Below are 25,690 nucleotides of genomic sequence, written 5' to 3' on the forward strand. Positions count from 1 at the left end.
CCAAGTCTGAATATTCTTTCATGCTGATCCAATATTTTCCTAGAAAAACACCCCTGATCAATTTTGCTTAACCATGGTTTATTCCACAGGACTATATATTTTGCTTTGTATGTATTCTAAACTCTTTCATGTTCCTCAGTGCATGTTAAGCTTCAACTGGGCAGGGGTTATGGTTCCTATGCTTTCTATATTTGGTAGAGTGAATCGCACAGAATTTTTATTCTATTAATACATATCAACTTCATTCCACCTAATAAGTGTGTGCACATGCACACACACACACACACACACACACAGGCCATTTGAACTCTAAGATTGCCCGCAGTGATTAGGTAGCTGTAATCAGGGGGTCTCACAAAGCATATCCCCCAATTTTGCCATTAGGAAAATATTATTTTACAACTATTGTCAAAAAGAAATTGTACCCTTTCTTCATAATTTCACGATATAGCATCAATATTATATCATCTATTTTTTAGTTAAATAAATTTCATATACTTAAGGAGAATACAGCTCAACAATAGAAGCTCTAATACTCTTCCATGGCAATCATTTTAAATTATTTATGACAAAATTTATGTCTATTTAAAACCCAAGTTCTTTATACAATTACAGAAGGGATTTCAGCACAATAGTCGAATAAAGCATCCTACAAAGACTTTGGCATGCCTAAAAAGAAATGCACACAACAAATTATGCTCATTAGAGAGCTATGAACATTAAAAATCAATACCAGAAGGAAGAAGAAAATGACTACTCAGTCACAAATGTTCTGAATATCCTGATAATCAAAATAAAAAGAACATAATCACTTTTATCATTCAGAGTCTCAGCTTCCATGAGTACAATTGTAATAGCCTTGCTGAAATGTGTCTAAAGGGTGAACTGCTGCTCAGCTTAAAGCCACTGTTTCCATGAATAAATACAAATCTAGTCACCAGATTATCCAAGCTTTAAGAGAAATTAGAACTGCCGATATAAAAATTTCCCAAATTTGGAACCTGGAATTTAATTCATAGTTGGTAGGCTAAAAAAGTTAACTCTGAGATCAGACTGCCTGAGCTTATGCCTTGGCTTTACCATTTACTGAGGTTTTACCTTGGACATGACAGTAAGTCTCTCTATAACTCATCTGGAAAACAAAATAATACAGTTGACCCTTGAACACGATCCACTTAAATGCAGATATTTTTCAATAAATATGCACATAGCACTGTAAATGTATTTCCTCTTATGATTTTACTAATAACATTTTTTTCTCTAGCTTACTTTATTGTAAGATTACAGTATATAATACATGTAACATACAAATACATGTTAGTTGATTATTTATATTATCAGTAAGGCTTCTCGTCAACAGTAGGTTATTATTAAAGTTTTGGGGGAGTCAAAAGTTACACATAGATTTTTGACCGCATGGGGATTGGTGCCCCAACTCCTATGTTGTTCAAGCGTCAATGGTAATTATCAACCCCAAAGGGGATTTGTAAGGATTTACATGAGATAACTGTGTGTTTGATGTATTTTAAATGCTTAATAAATATTAGCTATTTTTACTATTTAAAAAAATGTGTTAAAGAATGTGTTATAAAACCAAAAAAATATCTGTAGTGATAGGTATAGGTCATTAGTTAAGACCTGTGATTTATAATTATTCCTACTCTTCAGAAGGGAAAATGCATCAGGTTTTCAAGGAAAACGTTTTCTACAGCATTCACCTCTAAAATAATATTGTTTTCATTCAAAACTTCATACAGATGATGCAATATAGAGAGTAGGTATAACTCAATGAGTTTTGCAATGTGACACACCCCTCATGATCTCCCTCCAATCCCACTTTCCAGGCATATTTAATCTTATTTAATCTTAACCAAAAATCAAGTGGTTTGAAACCTTGCAATAATGTCAGAATACACTATACAATAAGAACCTGATTTCATGTGTATCAACCTGCTTTAGAGATAGATTTTTCTCTAAACAAGATTTACTGTCCATCAAGTCATTATTTATGAGGATTCTCTTAAGGTGCATATAATACATACCTTATTCCAAATCTAAATTGGCTAAATCTATATTAACATGTTTAGTGTATTTATGTGATAAAAGGTAACAAAGCTTCTGTGATTTCCTTCAAAAATTAAAATCTTTCCTCATGCATCAACAAAGTATTATCTACCATCACAAAACCCCATGAGAGAAAGAACATCTATCTCACTTCCTATATTAAACTTCAGCTTCCCATAGCAAAATCCTTTGAGGAATAGTTACTATATTTTCTTCTGTTTGCCTTCTCAAATGCAAATCAGAACACCAATTCAGGCAAGCCCCAGTTTCTACACAGGGAGTTCTTTATTAACCAAAATTCAAGTCTTAATATTGATTGTCTCATTCCAATCCTCCTAAGGAAGATTCCTGTTCTGAAAAACCTGCCCACTTGATGCTTATCTAAGCTGGTCTTGCTGCTTTGCCAAAATATGATTTATTTTCAAATTTCTCTTCTGAGAGTTCACAGATGCAGTGCAACAAGCATAAGGGAAACTAATTACCTCTTCAGCTTGTCAGGTTTCTGAAAGACATGAATTACATATCAATTGGCAATATATAACAGCAAACAACAGAACCTAGCCTGAGGATATAACCTTCTATCATCTGTGCCTAGCCTCAATTAAAAGTTTAGTTGCACATGTGTACAGTTAAAGTATGTAGGCAAACCTGTTCAGAAAAATAAAGATTTTGAATACATCGTGTCTTTCCTTTGCTGCCTCATATTTCACTGCTCCACTAATTCCATGCATCCCCTCTGAAACCTATAACTGACATTTCAAAATACCAACCAGTTCATAGCATCCTTGCAATCGAATATAAAACATGAAGAGAACATATTTGGTTGATCTAAAAAAATGCAACTGCAAGACTGCACAAGCTGCCTCATAGCTTATAGTGATGATTAAATGAGATGATATGTGAACATACCTACATTTAGTTTTAAATACATAAAGCTAAAAAAAGTGCTAAGTAGAAAGCTAATACTTTTTTTAAGTTTCATAAAAATAATGAGTAAGGGAAATCACTCTGTAGAAAACTGTCCATATTATTGATGTACTTGGGGGGGGGTGGAAATCAATGAAATATAATTTTAACTATCATTATTGCCAACTTAAATCCTTAGTATTTCAACTGTAGTACATTCCCCAGGTATCCGAGAAAATACTTTGCTTTATAAAAAAATCATGTCATCGCTCAGTAGAATACAATTCCCTGTACACACTGAAAAGCTTCCAGTTGAGCGCATTAAGTTCTTGCAAAAACATCTATTATAATGCAAATTCTGAAATATAAAGACACTCTAGAATTTCTGTCTATAAAGCAAGCTCATTGAGAAAATTCTGCATATTACAATGGGATAATTTTCCCCCACTTAAGGTGCTTTATATCTGAAAGCACAAATTAGAGGGTAAAATTAAGAGACATTTCTCCTTCAAGACTGAATATGAGATAAATTATAAATGATATTTGCTGTTAATTTTATCTAAATTGTCAACTAAAATGTCTGAGATTGAAGCACATTTTAGGCAATTTCAAACTATTATTCCTTTGCTTATTTTAAATAATGGAGCTATCTGCAAATATAAGAAAAATAAAATGAAAAATATCACTGTTTCATATGAGAGTATTTTCAGTCATCTTTTGGCTTGGTTTCAACTGTTTATCTTAAATTTGAATAATCTTAAAAATAATACTAAAAGATTTATAGAATATCCCCTTTTAAAAGGTTGTATTTGACATTGTTAATAGTGATCGTTAATTATTCTACTTATTATAAGTTTCAGAATGACATTATGTTATGCCTGGCTGATAACTTGAAAGCTCTGTAATTATAAAGAATGACAAAATGTTACTAAATTGCCGATATAATTAATTCAGGTTTTTCTCAGTTCATGTGAGATCAAGTGAGCAAAAATTAAATAATAATTTAGAAGAATTTAATAACAAATAAGACAGATCTACATGATATATACATTGAATTCCACACCTTGAAAAGCAATGAAGTTTTATTCCCAAATTCCCTTAGTTCATAAATTTTGCCATATTAGAACACAAAAAAATCAATAATTTAAAAGACAGTACCAGTAGAGACCATATTTTCTGATCACTATGCACTATAGATAGAAATAGCAATTAGAAAATAATCTAACAATATCCACATCTGAAAATCAAAATTAATTAGTCAATACTTTAATTTTGTAAAATTACAGAATATTTTAGGGGCACCTGGGTAGCTCAGTCAGTAAAGTGACTGACTTCAGCTTCAGCTCAGGTCATGATTCTGATCATGAGATTTCAGGGATCTCTTGGGATGGACCTGTGTCAGGCTCCGCACTCAACAAGGAGTCTGTCTCACTTCCTCTGTCCCTCCCCCAGATTGTGCTTTCTCTCTCTCTCTCTCTCTCTCTCTCTCTCTCTCTCTCTCTCCCTCTCTCTCTCTCTCATAAATAAATAAAATCTTAAAAAAAAAACCTATAGAATAGTTTAAATACTATACATTGGAGCCTAACTGACAGAAACCAAACAGTTCTCAAAAAGCCTTAATACTCATATTAATGAAGAAGAAACAGTGAAAATATGTGAATTAAATATCCAACTCGTAGTTAGAAAAAGAACAACTTAAGCCTAAAAAAGTAAAACATTTCAAAATGATAAATGAATAAGGAAAAAATTATACAGATGATAAGCGAAATAATAGTTAATTGAAAAGAAACAGATAACCTTTCAATATTCTAATCAAGAAAAGTAAAGAGAAGAAAGCATATACACAAACCCCCATATGGGACTCTATGTCACAACCCTAAGATCATGACCTGAGCCAAAAACAAGAGTCAGATCCTTAACCATCTGAGCCACCCAGGCGCCTCAGTGCCTAACAAAGTATTCCTTAATGATAACAAAAAAGAGTCAACAATCCTTGCTTAAGCTGTTATAGCTCTAGGGCTTCTGCCATCCTGGTATTACTACTCGGATTACAACTACTACCACTTCCATATGCTAACGCCGCTGCCATCACTGCTACAAAGGTCAGCTCAGTCTTTGCCTTCAGAAGTCAGTCTTTGGATGCTGCTCTGGTGGCCTGGTGCTAGCTGCTCAGAAAAGGCTTTCTTCTCTTTCATCTCCCTCTCTTCTTTTCCTATCTGATCCTAGCAGTTGAAAGAAGGCTATCTCTGGTCTGTCTGGAAGGATTACAACTGGAACTGGAACTTTCCAGAGCCCCTTTCCATTTTCCCTAATGACAATGTGAAATACTTAAATCTGAAAGTTCAGTCCTTCTTTGCTGATTTTTCTTGGCTATGGATATGAACCTCACTAACTCTTCCAAAACAGACTGTGAGGCCCAAAGTGGTTCAAGACATTTACATCACTTGAAATCCCAACTTCACATATCACAGGCAATGCTTTTTTTTTGCACATCAAGGCCTAGAGTCTTATAGAGTTAAGTGTATCAAGTTTCACAAAAGGGCTTTATTTTGCCAGTATCTTACCTTCTTAACCTTTCCTTTTAGGATATATTGGTTAGTTTAAAAATATGTAAGTTTGAAATGGTATTAAAAGTTGCATATAATTATATATCAGCATAGAGCGGTGCTCGCTGTAGAGCTCAGAAATGAAAATATCATGGGTAGTATTGGAACTCTACCACATACTATATTTGCAGCCAGGGAAAGTGACTGAACCCTGCTCCATGTCAATTTCCTTAGCTATAAAAGGGATATAATTATAGCACCTGTAGTCCATATTATGGTGGTTCAAAAATAAGTCTGTTATATAACATATATAACATATGTACATAGATATGTAAAGACCTCATAACTATATCTGGAACACAAACTCTCAGAGGATATCATTTCTGTTTCTTATTCTAGTCACTACTTTGAAGAGTTAGTGGTGCAGAGGTGCATAAAGAGCAGTTCTAAAAACTTTTAGAAAGAAATACAATTATAAATTATTATAACAATCATAATTGTAATGAGAAGATGGAAGCCAATTATTTAACTTATGCCACAGCATGATGAAAGCAAAATGAAAAACATAAAAATGGATAAATGATGAATACAAAAATGATACATTCAAATACACTAAGCATAAATGGCATTTAAATAGTTGCTGAACACTTAACTGCAACCCTGAATGCAATTATAGACATCTTGAGTAAAAATACTGCATATAGGTTTCTAACAACAAATATTGATTTATGTTAACACAGATGGGCAAGTTCAGTATGGAAAAAGAACAAGAACAGAGTACAATAATAGTGATTAATCAAAAGACAGCTTAACCCAATTTTATAGTTTGGGCAAAAATTATACAATTATTTTCCTAAATAAAGAAATAAGATTTTTTTTCCCAAAAAAAAAAAAAAAAAAAAAAAAAAAAAAAAAAAAAAAAAAAAAAAAAAACAATCTTTGACTGTAAAATCTTAAGTGCTCTGGGAGAAGTTGCATTTTAGAGGTGTAATGATATAAAGTTTTAGGTATGCAAGATGAATAAATTCTAGAGATTTGCCACAACATTGTGCCTTTGGTTAATAATACTGTACTATGCAGTTAAAAAAAACAAAAACAAAAACAAATTAAGAAGCGGTGTGCCTGGGTGGCTCAGTCCGTTAAGCATCAGACTCTTTCTTGATCTAAGCTCAGGTCTTAACTATTCGGTTGTGAGTTTAGGTCCCACCTTGGGTTCCCAGTGTGGAGCCCACTTAAAAAAAAATAAGAAGGTAAAAAAAATTAAAAATTAAAAAAATAAGAAGGTAAACCTCATGTTTAGTGCCCTTACTTACCACAAAAAGATAAAATGAAATGAAATTCAATCAGAAAAACTTTAATTTAAATCCTACTTTGACATTTATATGTATATAAGTAATATGAGAGTAGGAAACACATAACAATTTCTGAGATTTTTATTTTATTATGTATAAAATAGAATTAAAGAGATTGATTTCAGGACTCTAATGAGGATAAAATAAAATATTTTAAGGTGGCAACTTATGTAGTAATACTTGGAGATATGATGCGTGTTCAACAAAAGATTCTTCTCTCCCCCATTCCATTATTCTGATCTCTCACTTTTATTCATTATGTATATACTTCTATAATTGTCATACATCTATCACATATCATCTTTAATATCAGCTTAATCATCAGTCACCTCAATCAATTTCTGTGTAGTCATCTTTAATCCTGTGACCTTGCTAAATTAGTTTATTTGTTCTAATAGTGTTTTTGTTGTTTTCCTTCACTTTTTGTGGACATGAAGCATTTTAGGAAAAGAGTGGCAAAGTCAGATTTGCATTTTAAATAGATAATTTTGCAGCTGTGAGGAGGATGTATTTGAAAGAGGAAATGCTGGAGGAAAGGAGATTATTTTTTCAACACTATTGAAACAGTTACTGACATCCAGAAGTCTAGCAGGAATATATAACGAGACTAGGAGTATACTAGAAAATGAATTAAGTAAGATAATTGCTTAATTTTTTCACAGAAATTAGCATGTTTATTTTAAGAAAATTGCTTTCAGTTCTCTTTTCAATTAATTACATTTATTGTACTCATTATAGCTCATGGACTTCTGCTTCTGGTAATGTCAGACCGCGCAATTTGGACTAGTTCTCTTGATAAGGAAAACTGAAAACATCAGACACCATATGTGTGTGTGTGCATAGTGTCCACCACACACACACACACACACACACACACACACACACACCGTACTCATTTATGACCTAATATAGTAAGAAAGTAGTGAAAAATTGGGATCAAGTTAGGTCTTGGACATTTAGGTCTAATAATTGTCCCTAGTTTTATTTTTTTATTTTTATTTTTCCCCAAGTTTTAAAGGGACTAGCCTAAGCATATTTGACAGCTTCATAGGACTCTAGAGGGGCAGGTATAGTCAAGTTCTGATAAGATGATGTGGCTCTAGGGAATCCTCTTCATTTGAAATTGAGACTCTGAAAGGCCATACTCAAGAAGAAATACACCTGGATGATAGATATCCCCAGGAATTATTTGAATAAAAGTAAATGAGGATTGCTATTTTCCTAGGCCATAATAAATACATGCTCCCCCTGTAGGAAGATAAGATCTAGAACTAAAATGATTTTGACTAACAATTTTACAAATCAGATGTCTGCCACATAGTCAAAAATAACAATACACATGAGCTGACAAGACATTAAGAATAAACAATAACATAAATAGTAAACAGAAACAGATCAGAAGAGTCCCAGATATTGAAATTATCTAGAAGACTTATTATAACTATGCTTATAGTGTTCAAGGTGATAAGATGGTAAAATTTCACAGGAAATGAGATTTAAAAACAAAACAAATGAAATTGTACTGTCAGAAAAAGACAATAAACACAACAAAGAACCAAATAAATAGATTTGACAACAAATTGGATACAGTAGAGAAAATTACTGAACCAAAAAATTGATATAAAATGTTCCTAGTAAATCATAGAGAGATAAAGCAGTAGAAAATACAGGGGAAAAAAAGTGTAAGAAGGCATAAAAGACAAAATGAGAAGAATAAACATATGGAAAGTGGAATACTAGAATGAGAGGAAAAATGGAATGTAAATGAATTTTAAAAAGAGCAAACATGGGGATCCCTGGGTAGCTGGGATCCCTGGGTGGTGCAGCGGTTTAGCACCTGCCTTTGGCCCAGGGCGCGATCCTGGAGACCCGGGATCGAATCCCACATCGGGCTCCTGGTGCATGGAGCCTGCTTCTCCCTCTGCCTGTGTCTCTGCCTCTCTCTCTCTCTCTGTGTGACTATCATAAATAAATATAAAAATTTTTAAAAAAGAGCAAAAATGTCCCAAACTAATACAGGGCATTGTTCCCAAACTAATACAGGGCATTCAGAATAAAATGACATGTTAAAAATGCCAAAGGAAAATAACCACTACTTTAATATTCTATACCCAGTGAAAACACCCATGAGGAATAAAGGTGAAATAAAGACATTTTCAAAAAGTCCTAACCTGAGAAATTACTCATCTGTAGACTAGAATACAGGAAATATTGAAGGCCGTTCTTCAGAAAGAAGAAAAATGGATCAAATGGAAGAGTCAAGACCCAGAAAGAGTAATCAGTAACACAAATGGTAAATGTGTGAATAAATCTAAGGGAATATTGCCTGTATAAATCTACAAAATAATATCTTTTGCATCACAGACATGGGATTAGAAGACAGATAAATACACATTAACATTACACTTTAGCATACTGAGTTTGCACATCACAATTTATACATTAACTGTTATAAGAATAGCAAAATAGTATAAAACTGTCAGAGTAATAGAGAAGGAAATTGAATAATTAAAAATAGTATTCAATTCAAAAGGAAACATGAAAGATTAATAAAAGGAGCACAAGACAGACAAGGAAATAGAAAACCCTTACTAAGACAGTATATTAAGCACAAATGTTCAAGTAATCACAGTAAATATAAAGAGACCAAATAATTAAAAGAGAAAGATTGTCAGTTGGCACACAAATAAAATCAAGAACCATTTCCTATCTTTGCATAATACACATAGAAACACAGACACATTGGAAGTAAAAGGACAGATAAATGTGTACCGTACAGACTAAGAAAAAAGAAATCCTCTATTGTACAATTAAAATCAGACGAAGCACTATTTCTGAGAAAATGCCTGTCTAGGAAAAGCAGTCACTTCATGATAGTAAAGGGTAAACTGACCATGAAAATAAAACAATGATATAGTAGAATGCAACTAATAACAGTTTCAAACACATACAAAAATTAATAGAATTATAAAGAAAAACAGAAATTCTATAATCATAGGGGGAGACATTATACCAACATAGAATTTTAGGCGTGGAGCTCTAAAATGAAGTTACATTTTTAGAAGACAAATTAAATTTACTTAACAACGTTACCAAAATAAGTGATTTCAGAGATCTTAACTGATTAAGTTTCTTCTAACTCAAGCAATGCCAACTGCCATAGATTCTTTTGCACAGATTGAATATAGTCCATACAACCATATTCTGATGACAGAATAGATTAGGCAATTAACTTACAGAATTTTTTAAATGACACTTTGTATAAATATCGTTAAATGATGTTTCCCATATACACAATTAACAAAGATATAATAATCTTGCTATCATTTGGAACTGATTTATCTCCTTTATCTTAGAAATATATCATTAGGTAAGATTTTATCATGAAAAACTTTTAAATTAATAACCACTATTTTTTAAACTCATCAATTAATGATCTTTTGGTAAGTCACCAAAACATAAATGCACGTTCTAAACTCTCATATAAATACATAATATATTTTGAGCCAAAATATTGCATATTTTAATTGAAGCAGATTATCCTAAAAGTAGCCTTAAGAGACCCATAAGTAAAAATAATCCAGGAATATTAGTTTAATATAAAACAATGCAGTGACAAATTCTAATCACATCCATTTTTGAACAATTTCCTCTAATTAACACCAAAATGAACATGGGCTTCCTGGAAAAACAATGTTTCAAAGCAGAAATCTTCATCTTAATGTTGAATACTGCAGGAACAACCGTCAATACTTAAACCTATCTTTGCAGGCAGTCTGAGACCTCTTGACCTTCTGGGAGAGAGAGTCAAGAGGAATATTTACCTTTTTCCCGTAGCACCTTTCCCAAGTTTCAGTATCAAGGATCTCACTTCTTGGGAAGCAAAAAAAGGATTTAAAATTTTCATTTTGGGAGAAATTTGTCATAATTCAAGACCCAAGAAAGAAATTACCAATCATTCAGAATATCATTCAAAAAATGCTGTTGTATTTAGGAGACATTAGTAGATCTGTATTTTAAAAAAATTAAGAGTCATAAATCAAATTGCAATGCAAAGAATAATTTAAAATTCAGGCACTACGTTCCTTTGATCTACTAATCTTCACTAATAATTATTCACATAATCTTTATGACTGTTAAGTAATCAGACAATACATTTTAGGTGCCTACTAAGGTCTGTGATATATAAGCTATATATATATATAAATATATATAAAAATATAAATATAAATATAAATATATATATAAATATATATAAATATATAAATATAATATATATTTAATTAGTTTACAAAATAGTAGCTAATAGAGAGCTACTATTTTGTAAACTAATTAAATAGCAGAGATCGATGCAAAGATGTGTGATATAATTAGCTAAAGTGTGATAGTCATGTTTGTAAAGCATTCTGCATCTATAGTTCTAAACTTTTTCTCTCTTCCAAACTAGAACATTGTGGTAGTTGCTATCTAGCCTTGAGCCATAAGGTCCTGAATAGAAAGATCCAGAAAAAGCAAACAGTGTAAATTTCAATGTCTCTGTTATTGAATCTAGATTTTTTTCTTCAGAGTTTAATAAAAACAAATGAGTCATATGCATGCTAATATGAAGTACACCAAATTAGACTATAAAATTTAGTGGAATACCCAAGTTAGAAATTCATCTTAAGAATACTAAGGGCTATTTTTCTGTTGATATCATTGATCATAAGAGCAGCAAAAAAAGAAAAGAAAGAAAAAGAAAAGAATCAATAACTAAAAGATAAGATATTCAAAAATTTAAAAATAATCAAAATATTCTACTTTCATTTTTGTCCTTCCATGAAATGAAAGTCAGATATAGATTTCAAATAGTGGTAGCAGTATCATAACATTTCATAGCTATCTATCCACACCATTTCTTTCATAAAAGCTGGTTTAATTTAGGAAATAAACTCTTTAATAAAAGAACATGAAAGTATGAAGAAAAATGGAGTTTGAAGTAAAAGTGGACTACTATCTCTTATTCACACCTTCAAAGCAAGCCATTTACCTTCTGATCTGCCTTGTTCTGTTTTATAAAATATCAAAAATGCCACAATCTCTCAATACAAAACCCACATCTTTCTAAAAGGACCTTTGAGGTGTAATTTCAACACCAGCCTCATATATACTAGGACTTTAGTGTTATTTATAAACACTTTAGCCATAATATGCTATAAGTTGTATTTGTTTTCTCGTTTTATCAAGATGTTTAATATATGATGTCTAATTTTTATGACTATATGAGATTTGCCAAATAAGCACAAAGTAGATACCACAGAGAATATGTTCAACAAACAAAAGAATGATTTTTGTTTTCATTTAATTATTTAGTACTTTTGAACAACAGCTACAACATGCCAGATACTGCCGCAGGCACAAAATACAGCTGTAAACCATTAGAAAAGAATCCCCTGGCTTCATGGAACAGAGTCTAGTGGAGGGAGAAACACACAATAAACGAAGCAAAGAAATAAAGTATACACTGTTTTGGATGGTTATAAGTGCCATGGAGAAAAAGCAGAGCAGATGAATTGGAAATATTAAGGAGGGAGCTGTTTTAATTTTGAAAACATTGATCAAGCATGGCTTCACTGAAAAGGTGGTATCTGAGTAAAGCCCTGAAGAGCTGAGAGAGCCGTGCACGTGGTTGTTTGGGGGATAACTTTCCAGGCCTAAAGACCAGCCAGTGCAAAGTCCCTAAGGCAGTTGAATGCTTGACATGTTGATCAGCAAATACACCAGGATAGTGGGAGTAGAATGGATGAGCTAGAAAACTGCAGGAGATGCTATCAGATGGAAAAAGGGAAGGGGACAGCCGTTAGATCTTTAGGTCAATTTAAACACCTGGGCTCTTACACTGAGAAGGGGAGGCATTTCAGAGATTTGAGCAGATGTAAAACAAAATTTGACTTACCTTTTATCAGAATTAGGAGCTTTCTTGTTATTTTCGGAGCAGACTGATGAGGTACAAGAACATAAGCAAGCCATCAGTTAGGAGAAAAGCCTGTCTGATCCAGGTAAGAGATGGTGACTCTAACTAGGATGCAGCTATAGATGTGATTAACGTAGTTCAAGTCTACGTATATTTTGAAGATAAAACGAGGAGATTTTACTGCCAGATGGAATACAGAATGTGTGAAAGAAATAAAACACTGAGGTTTTGGCCTAAGCCAACAGAAGATTGACATCGCTATTAATTCGAGATGCAGAAGAGTAAGTGAAGATCATGAACTCAATTTGGGACGTGTTAAATTTCTGTATTTGACAGTAGGAGTCTGAAGGTCACAGGAAATGTCTAGATTAGAAATGTTAATTCCAGAGTCATCCACATTTAGATGCTATGGTAAGCCAGGAGATAGAAGAGATCATCAATCTTGTCAGCCCAGATGGAAAGAAGCAAGGTACAGGTACCAAGTCCTGGAATAGTCAGGCATTAATGGGTCTGGAGTGACCAACAACAAACACCGAGGAGTGACCAATGAAGTAGAAGGAAAGTAGGCAAGTATGCTGCCCTAGAGCCAAATGAAGAATGTGTTTCAGAAGAGATCAAGAGCGGGTAATGCTGCTGATTAACAGGAATGAGGCTGAGAACCGACCAATGCATTTAGCAATATGGAGATTAGAGATACTGTTCACAAAGCAGAGTAGGTGACGTTTACAGGGTAAATGCCCAGCTGGAGTAAATTCAAGAGAAAATGAAGAAATTGTGGAGAGAAGTGGGAAATAATGAGTGTATAAATTTTTTTTTTTAACTTTTGCTGTAAAGGGAAAGAAATGGAGTGGTGACTTGGTAAAGCAAAGTTATTAATAGAATTCCTTTAAGATGGGAGAAATAAAGAATATTTAATACTGTTGATTATAACCCATTAAAGATGGAATCATTGATGATATAGGAAAAGAAGAGAAAAAGTTTTGTCATGAAATAGCAAGAGGGGATGATGTATGGGCACACAAAAGGGAACTGCCTTTTTCCAGAAACATGGACAGTTTGTTACATTAGAGGATAAAAAGCACTAGAGTAATTAGAAATAACCCTCAGTTGCAAAGAATTTACAAATATACTTGATATCCAGTTGGATTATAGGCCTTGTCTTCTTATTACCACAATATATTCCTAGGCACCATAATTAGCCAAGGTTTAAAAATAAAGCATAGATATCAGCAACGCTATACTGTAAGCATAGAATCTGACTCAGAGTAGGTCCTAAAATATTTGTTGTATAAATCATAGTTGTTGATTAAATGGTTGTGATTAAATCAGTAAAGCTAAAGTGTATATGCTTTGTAATCATTTGAAATTAGCAAAAGTATTCAACATATTAGAGGGAACAAGAATTACTCTTTTAGGGCAGCCTGGGTGGCTCAACGGGTTAGCCCCACATTCGGCCCAGGGAGTGATCCTGGGGACCCGAGATCAAGTCCCACATCGGGTTCCCTGCATGGAGCCTGCTTCTTCCTCTGTCTGTGTCTCTGCCCCTCTCTCTGTGTGTGTGTATCTCTCATGAATAAATAAATAAAATCTTTAAAAAAATAAATAATTACTCTTTTATATGTGAGTAAACAGAAGTCTCGGAAGTTCAATAGTTTTCTGTGGCACAGGGTTTAGCAAAGTTGAAACTGAAATCCAGGTATTACTTTTCTTGTTAAATACTTTTCCATGCAATCCATATTTTCTTGCTTGTAAAAAGTATCTGATGGACAATAAAGTATGCTCAGTACATTAAAAGGTAAAGTCATGGTATTATAAATACAATGATTTGAGATCCTTAAATAACTATGTTTGTATAATTATATGAACTCTAATCATCTTTTCATATTTCATTCATAATAACATTGTTTGCCTTATTAAAACTCAGCAGTCATGAGAAATAATTTCAATGGCCCATGTCTCATAAAGGTTTCCAGAGAAGTTTAATACTTCTTCATATTCAATGAGCATAATGAAATGAAGGCGATGGCTCAGAGAAAACAAAAGTAAGCCATGAATAAAATCCTGGTGAGTACCACTTACCAACAGTGTGGTGTTGAACAAGTTACTTAACCTCTCTGTGCCTCGGTTGTATCATCTGTAAAATGGGAATAATAACAACCTCATTGGAATGTTTTGAGGATTAATTGAGATGATACATCTAACCAGTTTAATGAAGGACCTGGATTCAGAAATCAATACTATTATGTCTTCTGATTCCCTCAAGTGAAGAAATGAACCCCAAATAAAATTTCAGGGAGGTGTCTTAGCTATTCTGCTCAGCTTAGAAAATAAACTATCTTTCCTTTTGTTTGGGAATTAAATAGTCTAACAATTTCATAGTTCTAGTTCCATACAGGACTATGTAATATACAAAGCCTTAAACGCCTATCCCACCTAGGGCCCTTTCAGCTCGGGCTTGTTTCAAGCTTGAAGTCCGCAATGGAGGATGTGGACAGAGTGATCTCTCTTCATGTTGACATCCTACACTCATAGCAAAAGTTTCTGACCCTTCCAGAGTCTGAGCCTTGGAAGGTGAAACTGGGGGGCACCTGGGTGACTCAACGGTTGAGGTCTGCCTTTGGCTCAGGTCGTGATCCTGGAGACCCAGGATTAAGTCCCACTTCGGGCTCCCTGCATGGAGCCTGCTTCTCCCTCTGCCTCTCTCTCTGTGTGTCTCTCATAAATAAATAAATAAAATCTTAAAAAAAAAAAAAAGGAAGGTGAAACTGGATTGAAAGATCACAGTGGAATGTGGCTGACACAGTTGTCATCTATGGTCGGGGCATTCTGAATGACAAATACACAATTGATGACCATTCTTCTGGAGTAGGTCCGTGGCTTTCTCAAAGAACCCGTCTTTCTTAGTTTTATTTGACTCACATTCAGTTTCTTATTGGGAATCAATCCTCCAATTTCTCTCATTATTCACCACCTGGGGACCTGGGCTTCAAAAAATTATCATTTTCTTTTCTTTTTTCTTTTTTTTTTTTTTTTTTTTTTTTTTTTTTTTTTGAGATTGGAAGACTTGAAGCTTGCCTACCATGAGATCCTTTAATCTGTGCACAGGCATCTTTAGCCACAGTTGTCTTTTAGACTTTAGATTCTACATCCTTCAGTTTCTGGAGGAAATAAATCAAGCTCTCTTAAGTGTTTGCCCTGAAGTTCCTCTCACCTGACTCAACTGAACGGCAATCATCCCATCCCTTATATATATAATGGTAGGTAATGCACAACAAACCAACAGCTCCCCCCAAAAAAATCCAGTTTCTCTTCTAGCTTTACCACCTCAACCTTTGTAGAGTCTTAAAATGGAGTTTGAACTAACAGTGGACTTATTAGTTGGATTATGTCTCTGTGAATAAAGTCTTACACCTCACTTATTTAGCCTCCCTTTAAAGAGAAAGATAGAAAGACTCCCATTTTAATATATGGATCTTAAAATAAAGCACTGCCTGGCATAGTGGGAGTGTTCACAAAGATTAGCTCTTGCTATTATTCATCATCTTTGTTATTTAACATTTAAGGAGTGGATAGATGAGGAGCTCGTCACAGAAAAAGAAATAGGGAGGAAAAAGTAAAAAAAAAAAGACTTAAAAACCAAGTCATGTAAGTTAAGAGAGTAAGATGTTTGGCTTTTTTTGTTTTGTTTTGCCCTTTGAGAAGGGAGCAGTCGCAGTGTCAAACTTTGCAGTGAATTTTAATAAAACAGACCTATTGCATTCATCAACTGCCTACTGGTGACATCATTTTGAGCAGGGAGTCTGAGGGAAAGCCAGACTTCAGATGCTCAAAGGTGAATAGAAAATGAAGAAACTGAGACAGTGAGAACAGACAAGTTGGGAAATAAAGTGTCCGGAAAAGAAAAGATAGACTGATGGCTAAGCAGAGACAAGGTATTAATTAAGTGACTCTTTTGTTGATCTTGTGCTTTCCCTTTTAAGAAATAGATTTGGATATATTACCAAAAAAGTCATTTGATAGAGCAAGAACAATTGAAGATAGATAAAAAAAAAATAATAATCAAAAGGACAGGAGAAGAGGGCATCAAAGATTTGGAGGAAGATCTGAATCAGAGAGGGCAGCGCATAACAGTGGCAAACAGAAGTAAAGGAAGATGAGTATGGGAATAAATAAGTGTATGAAAGAATCAGTACTGAAGGACAACATAACACATAGCCTAGAAAAAGAATGGTTACAAAGAATTAAGGACATGGGAATTACAAGATGAAATAATTAATAGCATTGCTTGGCACAGAGAAGACAAGGGGCACGAGGAATAAAAGAGGATCGCTAGATTTTGCAAAATATGTATCCGTGGGTGGCATATGGGAGTGTATTTTTAAGAGAATGGTGATGATAGAAGCCTGGTCATAAAGGTTAGAAAAGAGATACAAATAAAAAGATATAAATCATGAGAAACAAAGGCTGCTTGTTTTTCCCAAATGAAATGATGTTCACATCTCATTTGGGAAAAACAACTAACTGGGGGAAATAAAAGCACATTAAGAAAAGAGAATAACTATAAGAGGTAGCAAAAGATGCAGCATCTTTGATGGGAGCAAGGGACAAAATGGTTAGTGCAGCGGCATTAGGTTTCATTGAAAGGGAAAGAGCTCGATCCAGATGTTATCTTCTAGCACAATATGGCGGGATGTTGTCTAACTTAATCAAGGGACATGTGAGACTGGCCCCTGAGGAAATGGAAAATTTAGGGAAAACATTTAGAAGAGTAAAGTTAAGAATTTTTTTAAAAAAGGTAAATCAAAGGATTTGCAAAATTTGATAAAGAATGTGAAGAGTAAGGATTTTTAGTGCTTTCAATTTGTGCTAGTGTTCATTATTACCCAGTAAAATTGTGCAGTTAAGGTTGGCTAAGAATAATGATGATAATATCTATAGATCTACAGTAATAATAACAGCATCGGTAGGTGCATTTTACATTTATTGAGCATGTACTAGCTGTGAGGCACTGAATTGATCATTTGACTTGTTCTAGCCCATTTATTTCTCATAATGATCCTATAAGGCAGGTTCCATCACTGTTTGAATTAACTACTTTGACCAAAATCACTGAGCTAGTAGGTTACAGGCCAAAGAAAATACTTAGGTAGTCTGCCTCCAGAATTAAAGTGACTCTCTGCAAGTATCACTGAAATATTTTGTTTAAAGTGTCAAAATATAAACATATTCCTGCTCTCCACAAGTAGCCTCTTTAAACTTAATTCCTCTTCAGGGTATACTACTAGCACACACAATTTATGAAAAATGCCTCCTGACATTTTAAATGTTCAGGGTTTCTGAAGCACACACACACACACACACACACACACACACACACACACTTCCTATCAGCCACTCCCAAGAGAAGACATCATTCCTCCATCCAGTTAAGGAAATAGTTTCAGAGAAGTCATGTTACTTACCAGTGGCCCCTCAGCTAATAAGTGAAAGAACCTCAATTCAAATCCAGATCTTCCGACTCAACTTCAAAGCCTTGGCCATTGAGTTCATTATCAGTCCTTGTCCATCCTTTCTCCCCAATATTCTTCCCATTTCTATGGTCTGTCTTAGATTCGAGGTTCACAATCCTATTTCAGATTCTCACAGCTCACTAGGACTATTACATTATCACAATAAGCTTTCCCCAATACAATAATGGCCCGAATGACTTTATAGTTGTGGTAGACCAATTGCAGTGGTGGTCCTCGTGCTTTAACTCTCCCTGTAATTTTGCCATGTAATTTTGTATTGCTTTCCACTCTGCCTCTAGGCTTGGCCAAAAAAGCATTACCAAGAGAAGACTCAAGCAGAAGCCTAAAAAGCACTTGCTTATTTCTGCTTTGTACTTACTCTTCTTCAATGACAATGAGAACCTGCCAAGGCTGGCCTATCACAGGATGACACACATGTATAGAACTGAGTGGCCCCAGTTGGTCCAGTCAAGGCCATTCTGGATCAGACAATAGCTAGTTAACATACAGATAATTGAGCCAACCTTCAGCTAACCAATGGCATAAGTGAACTAGCCAAGATCAACCAACCCAAGTCAAGATCAGCTGAATTCCATTAACCCAAAATTTTGCATGAGATTTTACACTGCAGTTTTATGTTGTTTGTTACATAATTTTACTTTTTTAAAGTTTTTTTTAATTCCAGCTAGTTAACATACAGTGTTATATTAGTTTCAGATGTAGAGTATAGTGATTCAACACTTCCATACATCACCCAGTGCTCATCAAAGTGCACTGCTTGATACCCATCACCTATTTAACCCATCCTCTCACCTACCTCCCTCTAGTAACTATCAATTTGTTCATTACAGTTAATAATGTTTCTCACTTTTCCTCTTTCTCTTTTCTCCCCTTTGCTCATTTGTTTTGTTTCTTAAATTCCACATGAGTGAAAATCATATGGTATTTGTCTTTCTACATAGTATAAGTTTAGCAATATCTTAGCTGATGAGTATATTATGTAATCTATCCTAAATCAAAACGGCAGAATTATACTCCTTCATTATTACCTCATCATGTCACCAGTTCACTCAAAATTCTGACCATCCTACATACTAACTCCTATTGTTAACTGTCACTATATAAATAAACAGGAATATTCTTCCACTGCCTCTATATAAAATTTGATTCCTACCCTACAACTCTTCAACAAACAAATATGTCAGTTAGTCTCCTTATTTGATTCCTATTTATTCTTCTTTTAAAAATATTTTATTTATGTATTCATGAGACACAGAGAGACGGGGGGGGGGGGAGGCAGAGACACAGGCAGAGAGAGAAGCAGGCCCCATGCAGGGAGCCCAATGTGGGACTTGATCCTGGAACTCCAGGATCACACCCTGGGCCAAAGACAGACACTCAACCACTGAGCCACCCAGGCGTCTCGCTATTTAGTCTTCTTTAAAATAAAAAAATAAAATAATAAAATAAAATAAATAAAATAAATAAAATAAAATAAAATAATAAAATAAAAAGCCAGGGATGCTGATAGTTTATCTCTCTCCTTTGTACAAATCAGGAACCTCAAGGCTAGCCTACAAAGAAGATAGGCTGAACTTCAATCCCCTAGAAGTCTATAAACTTCTGGTGTTATATTAATTTGGCTCCATTTACACATTTTTTCTAAGCAACTCTATTTCCTGAGTTCTCTGGAAGCCCAATTATGTTCCTTTTATTCCTTATCCCTTTTACAAATATATGTAACTATTTAATAATACACAGAAGACCCTCAATATATGCTAAATAAAGTGCTAAAAAGAAATTTTAAACTTTTATAAATAATGACTTTTTAAAAAATGTTTTATTTATTTATTCATGACAGACACAGAGAGAGAGGCAGAGACACAGGCAGAGAAACAGGCCCCATGCAGGGAGCCCCACATGGTACTCGATCCTGTATCTCCAGGATCACACCCAGGGCTGAAGGCAGTGCTAAACGCTGGGCCACTGGGGCTGCCCAAATAAGGACTTTTATATAATGGAAAATTCACTTCCCTTACTTTTCCTTTAAATATTCTAAGTATATTGGTAATTGACGAATATTCATCCTGTTTTCAAAAAACTGAAAACTTTTTGATCAATATTCCTAGTATATTATTCTAATGCTCACTGACATACATATATAGAAATTAATTTATTTTTTGACATTCTGGATAAAACAGACGTGAGTTTTCTTATTTATTGGATTACAAATTAATTAGTTTTTACCTATATTATTTTCTTTAATCATCACAAACTACCCTGTGAGGTAACTGATTTTTGTAGCATGGAAATCCAAAGTCCTGACTCATGTCAGGACTCATGAACATGTATGAAAGATTCACAATACAAACTAGATCTTCCTATTTCAAGTTTGTTGCTCCTTCTCCATCCAAATGAATATGCATTTACTTCTGATTTTATTTTAAAAGCCCTCACCATGGACCTGGTACTCCAGTGGCTGGGTCAGAGGATTGAAGATGATTATGATATGTTACTGTTCTTAAGGAGCATATAGTCTAGGCCGGGCAATAGGCACATAAATAGATAATTTAATGATAATATGGGAAATGATAAGGCTAAGAAACACAGAGGAAATGTACCTAGTGGTTCAGAGAAGGCTCCCTGGAAGAGATAAAGTTTTGGCCAAGATGAGAAGTGAGACAAAGACACTGAGGAAGAACATTATGAACATAAAGATGAATATGCATGAAGAAGATATTGGAAAATCATCAAGTTTCATGGGCTGGAAAAGCATGAAGTTTGTGTTTTACTCAAACGCATGCCATGACACATTTGCTAAAGTAGAAATATTAGGATATGGGAAAAGAAAGAAGTTTGGGACCAGGTGCAAAAAAAAAAAAAAAAACAGAAAAGAATAGATATTCGAGAATTATTCAAGAGATTAAAAATAATATGGCCCAATGATGATGGAATTTAGGATTCTTGGTATCTGAGTGAGAAGGCAGAGCAACCATATTTGGATGAGGGATGAAAGGCAGAGGATAGCGGAGTTTGGGGCACACTGAATCTAAGATTCTATGGAACATTAAAATGCATCTGTGAGTAAGAAAGGTAGAAAATTGAGTGTGTAGCTTAGAAACATCAGGACTGCCAATACAGAATTAGTACTCTTTAAACACTGAATCACATATGAAAAACTAAACTACTACGAAATACTTTACGTGGTTAGGATTGTTAAAATCATTGCTACTACATTTGTTCATAAAGGAATGTTCAGAGAGAAAGTGACTAAAGCAAAGCACCAGATCACCAACGCCTAAAAGTATTGTATGACACATACATACATAATATGTCAAAAAGTTTGACACTGCTTTGAATTCTATCCCACGTTTATTAAAATAATTTCATTTTTATGTTATTGTGGTAGTTTTCAATTTAACATGCTTTATTTCTGCCTCAAGACTCACATTTATAGTTATTTCCTCCTTCTGGGTAAATATGCAATGCAATGCTACCAAACAGAATAGGTACATTGCTTACAAAATAGTCAAAAAGATTCAAAGATACCAATTTAAGAAGAATGTTCCTCTATTGCTTGCAGAAAACCTACAGCCCTTAAGGTGCAGACTAGATTATTAAAAACTTGCTTTAAAAATATAACAGGACCATCACTGTGTTTAAGGACCTGTGGATTGCTAGAGTTACTCAAATATTTACAACAGTAAGATGCAAATCAACATTGAAAAAAAGTATTAAAGTATTTTTAAAAGACTCTAGAACTAAGTCCATCTAAATGTACAGGCTATATACATTTATGATATGTAACCTATAATTCCAAAACCCATATACTTTGAAAACTGATATTTTATTTGTAAGTGTATTGCAAACTTGATTGGTACAAAACTAGACTTGTACTAACATGAGAGATTTATGGTCTTTATTTTTCCCATGAAATAGGAATATTCATAGAGTTCTCTTCAGATATGAAAATGTATAATTATGGGGTGCTCCCAGAATCCATCTGGAGAAGTGTTCCATACTATACATCATACAAATACCAAAAAAAAAAAAAAAAAAAACCAAGAAAATTCTGAACTCTAAAACACAACTGACCCCAGGGCTTTTGAACAAGAGATTGCAGACCAGTATAATTAAAATTCAGGACTTAAAATTTCAGATGTTACTATAATCAAGATGTTCAATACAACTGCCTGGCTAGAATTTTTTTTTTTATTATTGTACCTTTAAGAAAAGATTTATCTACACAAAATGAAACATTTCCAGTTTTCTCCTCTTTTCCCCAAAAATATCTTGTTCATTCATCTTTTTTTATAGGTAGAGAAAGAACTCAAACACTTAAATTATTCTTAGAATCACTTTGATAGGGTTAGGATCCACACTGACAGAATCAGGCTTGAATAAGATACACAAAGATAATGAGGAGGGACACGCATAGTTCTACACTTAGGACCAAAGAGTCAACTTCCAACAAGAGTTTAAGGAAAATGGAAACACATGCCCCATTTATGCAACTCAATTATAAACTTCAGGTGACTACTGTCCCAGGACATACTGAAAGTATGTTGAACTTGTCCCCAAGTATAATATAATCATAGGCTCTTTAATAAAACACTCTATCCATAAAGAAAAATGATTGTCCATTCTAGGCTTGTCACAGAAGATAAAGAATAGTGGTAAAGGGCTCGGGAGCCAATTTAACACCATTAAGCATCTCAAATAATCTTAAAGGAGAGTAAGCGTGAGGGTGATCTTTCAAAAATCACCTTATGAAAAACAGTTGTAAAGACTGAAATGTCGACCTTGAAAAATATAATAACTGGTGAAGATTATGACAGTTGTCTTTTGACATGAATCAACCCTTTCTGCATATTTAAACAAACCAGCGTACCAACAGGCGAGAGTTATTGAAAACAGTATTGACTCTTAAAACAAGACAAACTGACTGATAATGAAAAGGACTGGAAAAAAAAAAAAAGGACTGGAACAGGGGTTTTTCATATACGGTTATAGGGTTACTTGATAGGGATGTAATAGAGGGTTCTAGGTGATTCTTTCCATTCTGAGAGTCTTTAAAATCTCAACATCACACTTCAAGTTCATAGCACAGCTGGATTCAGAATTTTAACAATTTTGACCATATAATTTTTAGTGCTCATGAAAAGATATTTGCCACAAGACAACTTCACGGAAAGAGGTCAACTCTTCAACATTTCTTTACTCTCCTTAGAATAGAGGGTCAATCAAATTTGTATTCAAAAGAAAAACATAGTGTAGTGGAGGTGACTATTAAAAATCTCATTCATATTCTATAATCTTTCTCATACCTAAAACAAACACAAATGTTGTATATTAAATGAGAAAATTGAGTCTCAATATTAATTTTGTATGTAAATAAGCTTAAAATCCTTAAAATGATGTATTTTTCTATAAAATGAGATGCTTGACCGGGCAAATATTTTAAAACACCTAATCTAACAATTTTCAGTTTGTGAAAATAAAACTGAATTTCTGCTTTTTCTCTAACTTCCAAAATAGTTTCTAAAGAAACTGGTTGAAATGTTTTTTGAGAAGAGAGGATGATATATCGATAATTCCAAGAATTTTTGAGCAGGTGTTAGGCATTTTTAAAGAAAGACAGATAAAATATAATTAGACAGTAGATTGCAAACTACAATCATTTCCAAAGACAGACCACACAGCTAAAAATGGAAAATGCATATGTCCAAATGTCATGATACTGTTTAAAGAGTGAAAAAGAGAAAACTGACTATTCCCATATTTGGGGGGTTGAATGCTGATCAACAGGTGATTTTTCTATGCCCATCAAAAAATACAAATAAAATTTTCAAAAGAGAGACCAGATAGGAACGCGGCCTTCATACCCACCATCACCAATGTACCACAAATTTGAGGCAAAATTTTATGTAAACTAACAATCAATTTTTATATTTTTCTCACCAAACCATGCATATCACATAACTTAAGGGAAAAGATAGTCCTAAGAATAGAAATAAAGCAAAGCTTATTCAAGTCTGATCACATCTGCAATTGCAATAGGAAGGACAAATCCTACCAGGAAGCATACCTGTGGCAGGGCTGAATTGAGCTGTCGCTGGAGCGAATCTCTGTCGTAGATGACATCCTGCAGTCTTTGCTGGGCAAGCGAGAGGCTTTCTTGGGTCTCCCGAAGGGTGTCTAGAAGACGGTCCCTTTCATCTAGCATATTCACCATCAGCTGCTCAAAATGGGAGTCTGAGTCCGAGCCACTGCTTTGGGACCCCCTTTGGCTCATTGGGGTGTCCTCATTAATCGTGGGCATCACTTCACACATCATTGCTTAAAGGAAGTAAAGGGGAGGGAAGTCTTAGTAAAGAAACCACCTGACCCTCAACTCACCAAAACCTGCAGCTCATTAGCCTAATTGCTTTTTCCTCTACCCACTGCCCCAGCTCCAACCACCCTAAATATTTTGACCTCAGTGAAATAGGATTCATTGTGACTTCTTCCAACCTACATACTTTCTCTTTTATTGACAGTCTATAAAGTTCCTACCTACAAAATACAGCTTGGTTTCACCTACTTCTCAAAGATTTGGGGTTTGTTTTCTTTTTCATGATTTATTCCTCCAATTCAATTTATAATAATATGTTATTCAACTTACTAGTTGATCACCTTTCTTCCCCTGTAAGTTTACAAATCTCTTACAGTTAGAACCACCATCTTACCCTTATTTGTTATATCGTTAAAAGCGAGCACAGTGTCTGGCATTTCATGGGTAAGAAGTAAGTGATTTTTCAAGGACTTAAATAATGGAACTAATGTTCATTCCATTAGGGAATCTACAAATAATTGGGTATTCATTTTATATAATAATAAGTTCCTACTTTTTTTTAGATTTTATCAACAGCTTTTTATCATACCAACCATTTTAAAGTTTATTGATTTTATAACTCCCATTTTATCGCTTTTGTATGCTCTCTGCCTAAATTGTTAAGGTAGTCTACACAGAGTAGATAAAGTGATGATGACTAAATATAAGCTTTATGAAGGTGGCTAAGGTGTGTAAGTTTGTTTAGGTTATTATACTACTAATTACTCTTAATATTCCTTTTTTTTTTACTACTCTTAATATTCTTTTGTTCCTGTGAACTGCATTGTCTGTTTTCCGTACAAACAATACCAACTAACACTCTCAAAATATTTCACAAAACAGAAACCATAAATTACATTAGCTAATGTAGTAACTTCACATCTCAGCTGTTAATTACAAGCCTCAGTCATGAAATAAATGAACTATTCAGAAATTTTTTAAAACATTTGCAAATCTGATTTATAGTAGACAACAGACTTTAAGAT

The 25,690-nt window shown here is 34.0% G+C and overlaps 1 protein-coding gene across 2 annotated transcripts in view; it reads right to left on the reverse strand.

Annotated features, from left to right (window-relative positions):
* PPFIA2 (PTPRF interacting protein alpha 2) overlaps positions 1 to 24,670 on the reverse strand; it is a 465,700-nt gene extending 441,030 nt beyond the window's left edge. The window contains exon 1 of one of the 2 annotated variants that reach the window (XM_055341560.1): positions 24,420 to 24,670. In XM_055341560.1, coding sequence (XP_055197535.1) covers positions 24,420 to 24,668 — 249 coding nt within the window. In that variant the 5' untranslated portion in view covers positions 24,669 to 24,670. The remainder of the gene's footprint in view (positions 1 to 24,419) is intronic. The other variant, XM_055341561.1, reaches the window with a different exon arrangement.
* Between the last annotated feature and the right edge of the window lie 1,020 nt (positions 24,671 to 25,690).

This window comes from Nyctereutes procyonoides, unplaced genomic scaffold (assembly GCF_905146905.1).
Source record: "Nyctereutes procyonoides isolate TBG_1078 unplaced genomic scaffold, NYPRO_anot_genome, whole genome shotgun sequence".
Taxonomy (NCBI): domain Eukaryota; kingdom Metazoa; phylum Chordata; class Mammalia; order Carnivora; family Canidae; genus Nyctereutes; species Nyctereutes procyonoides.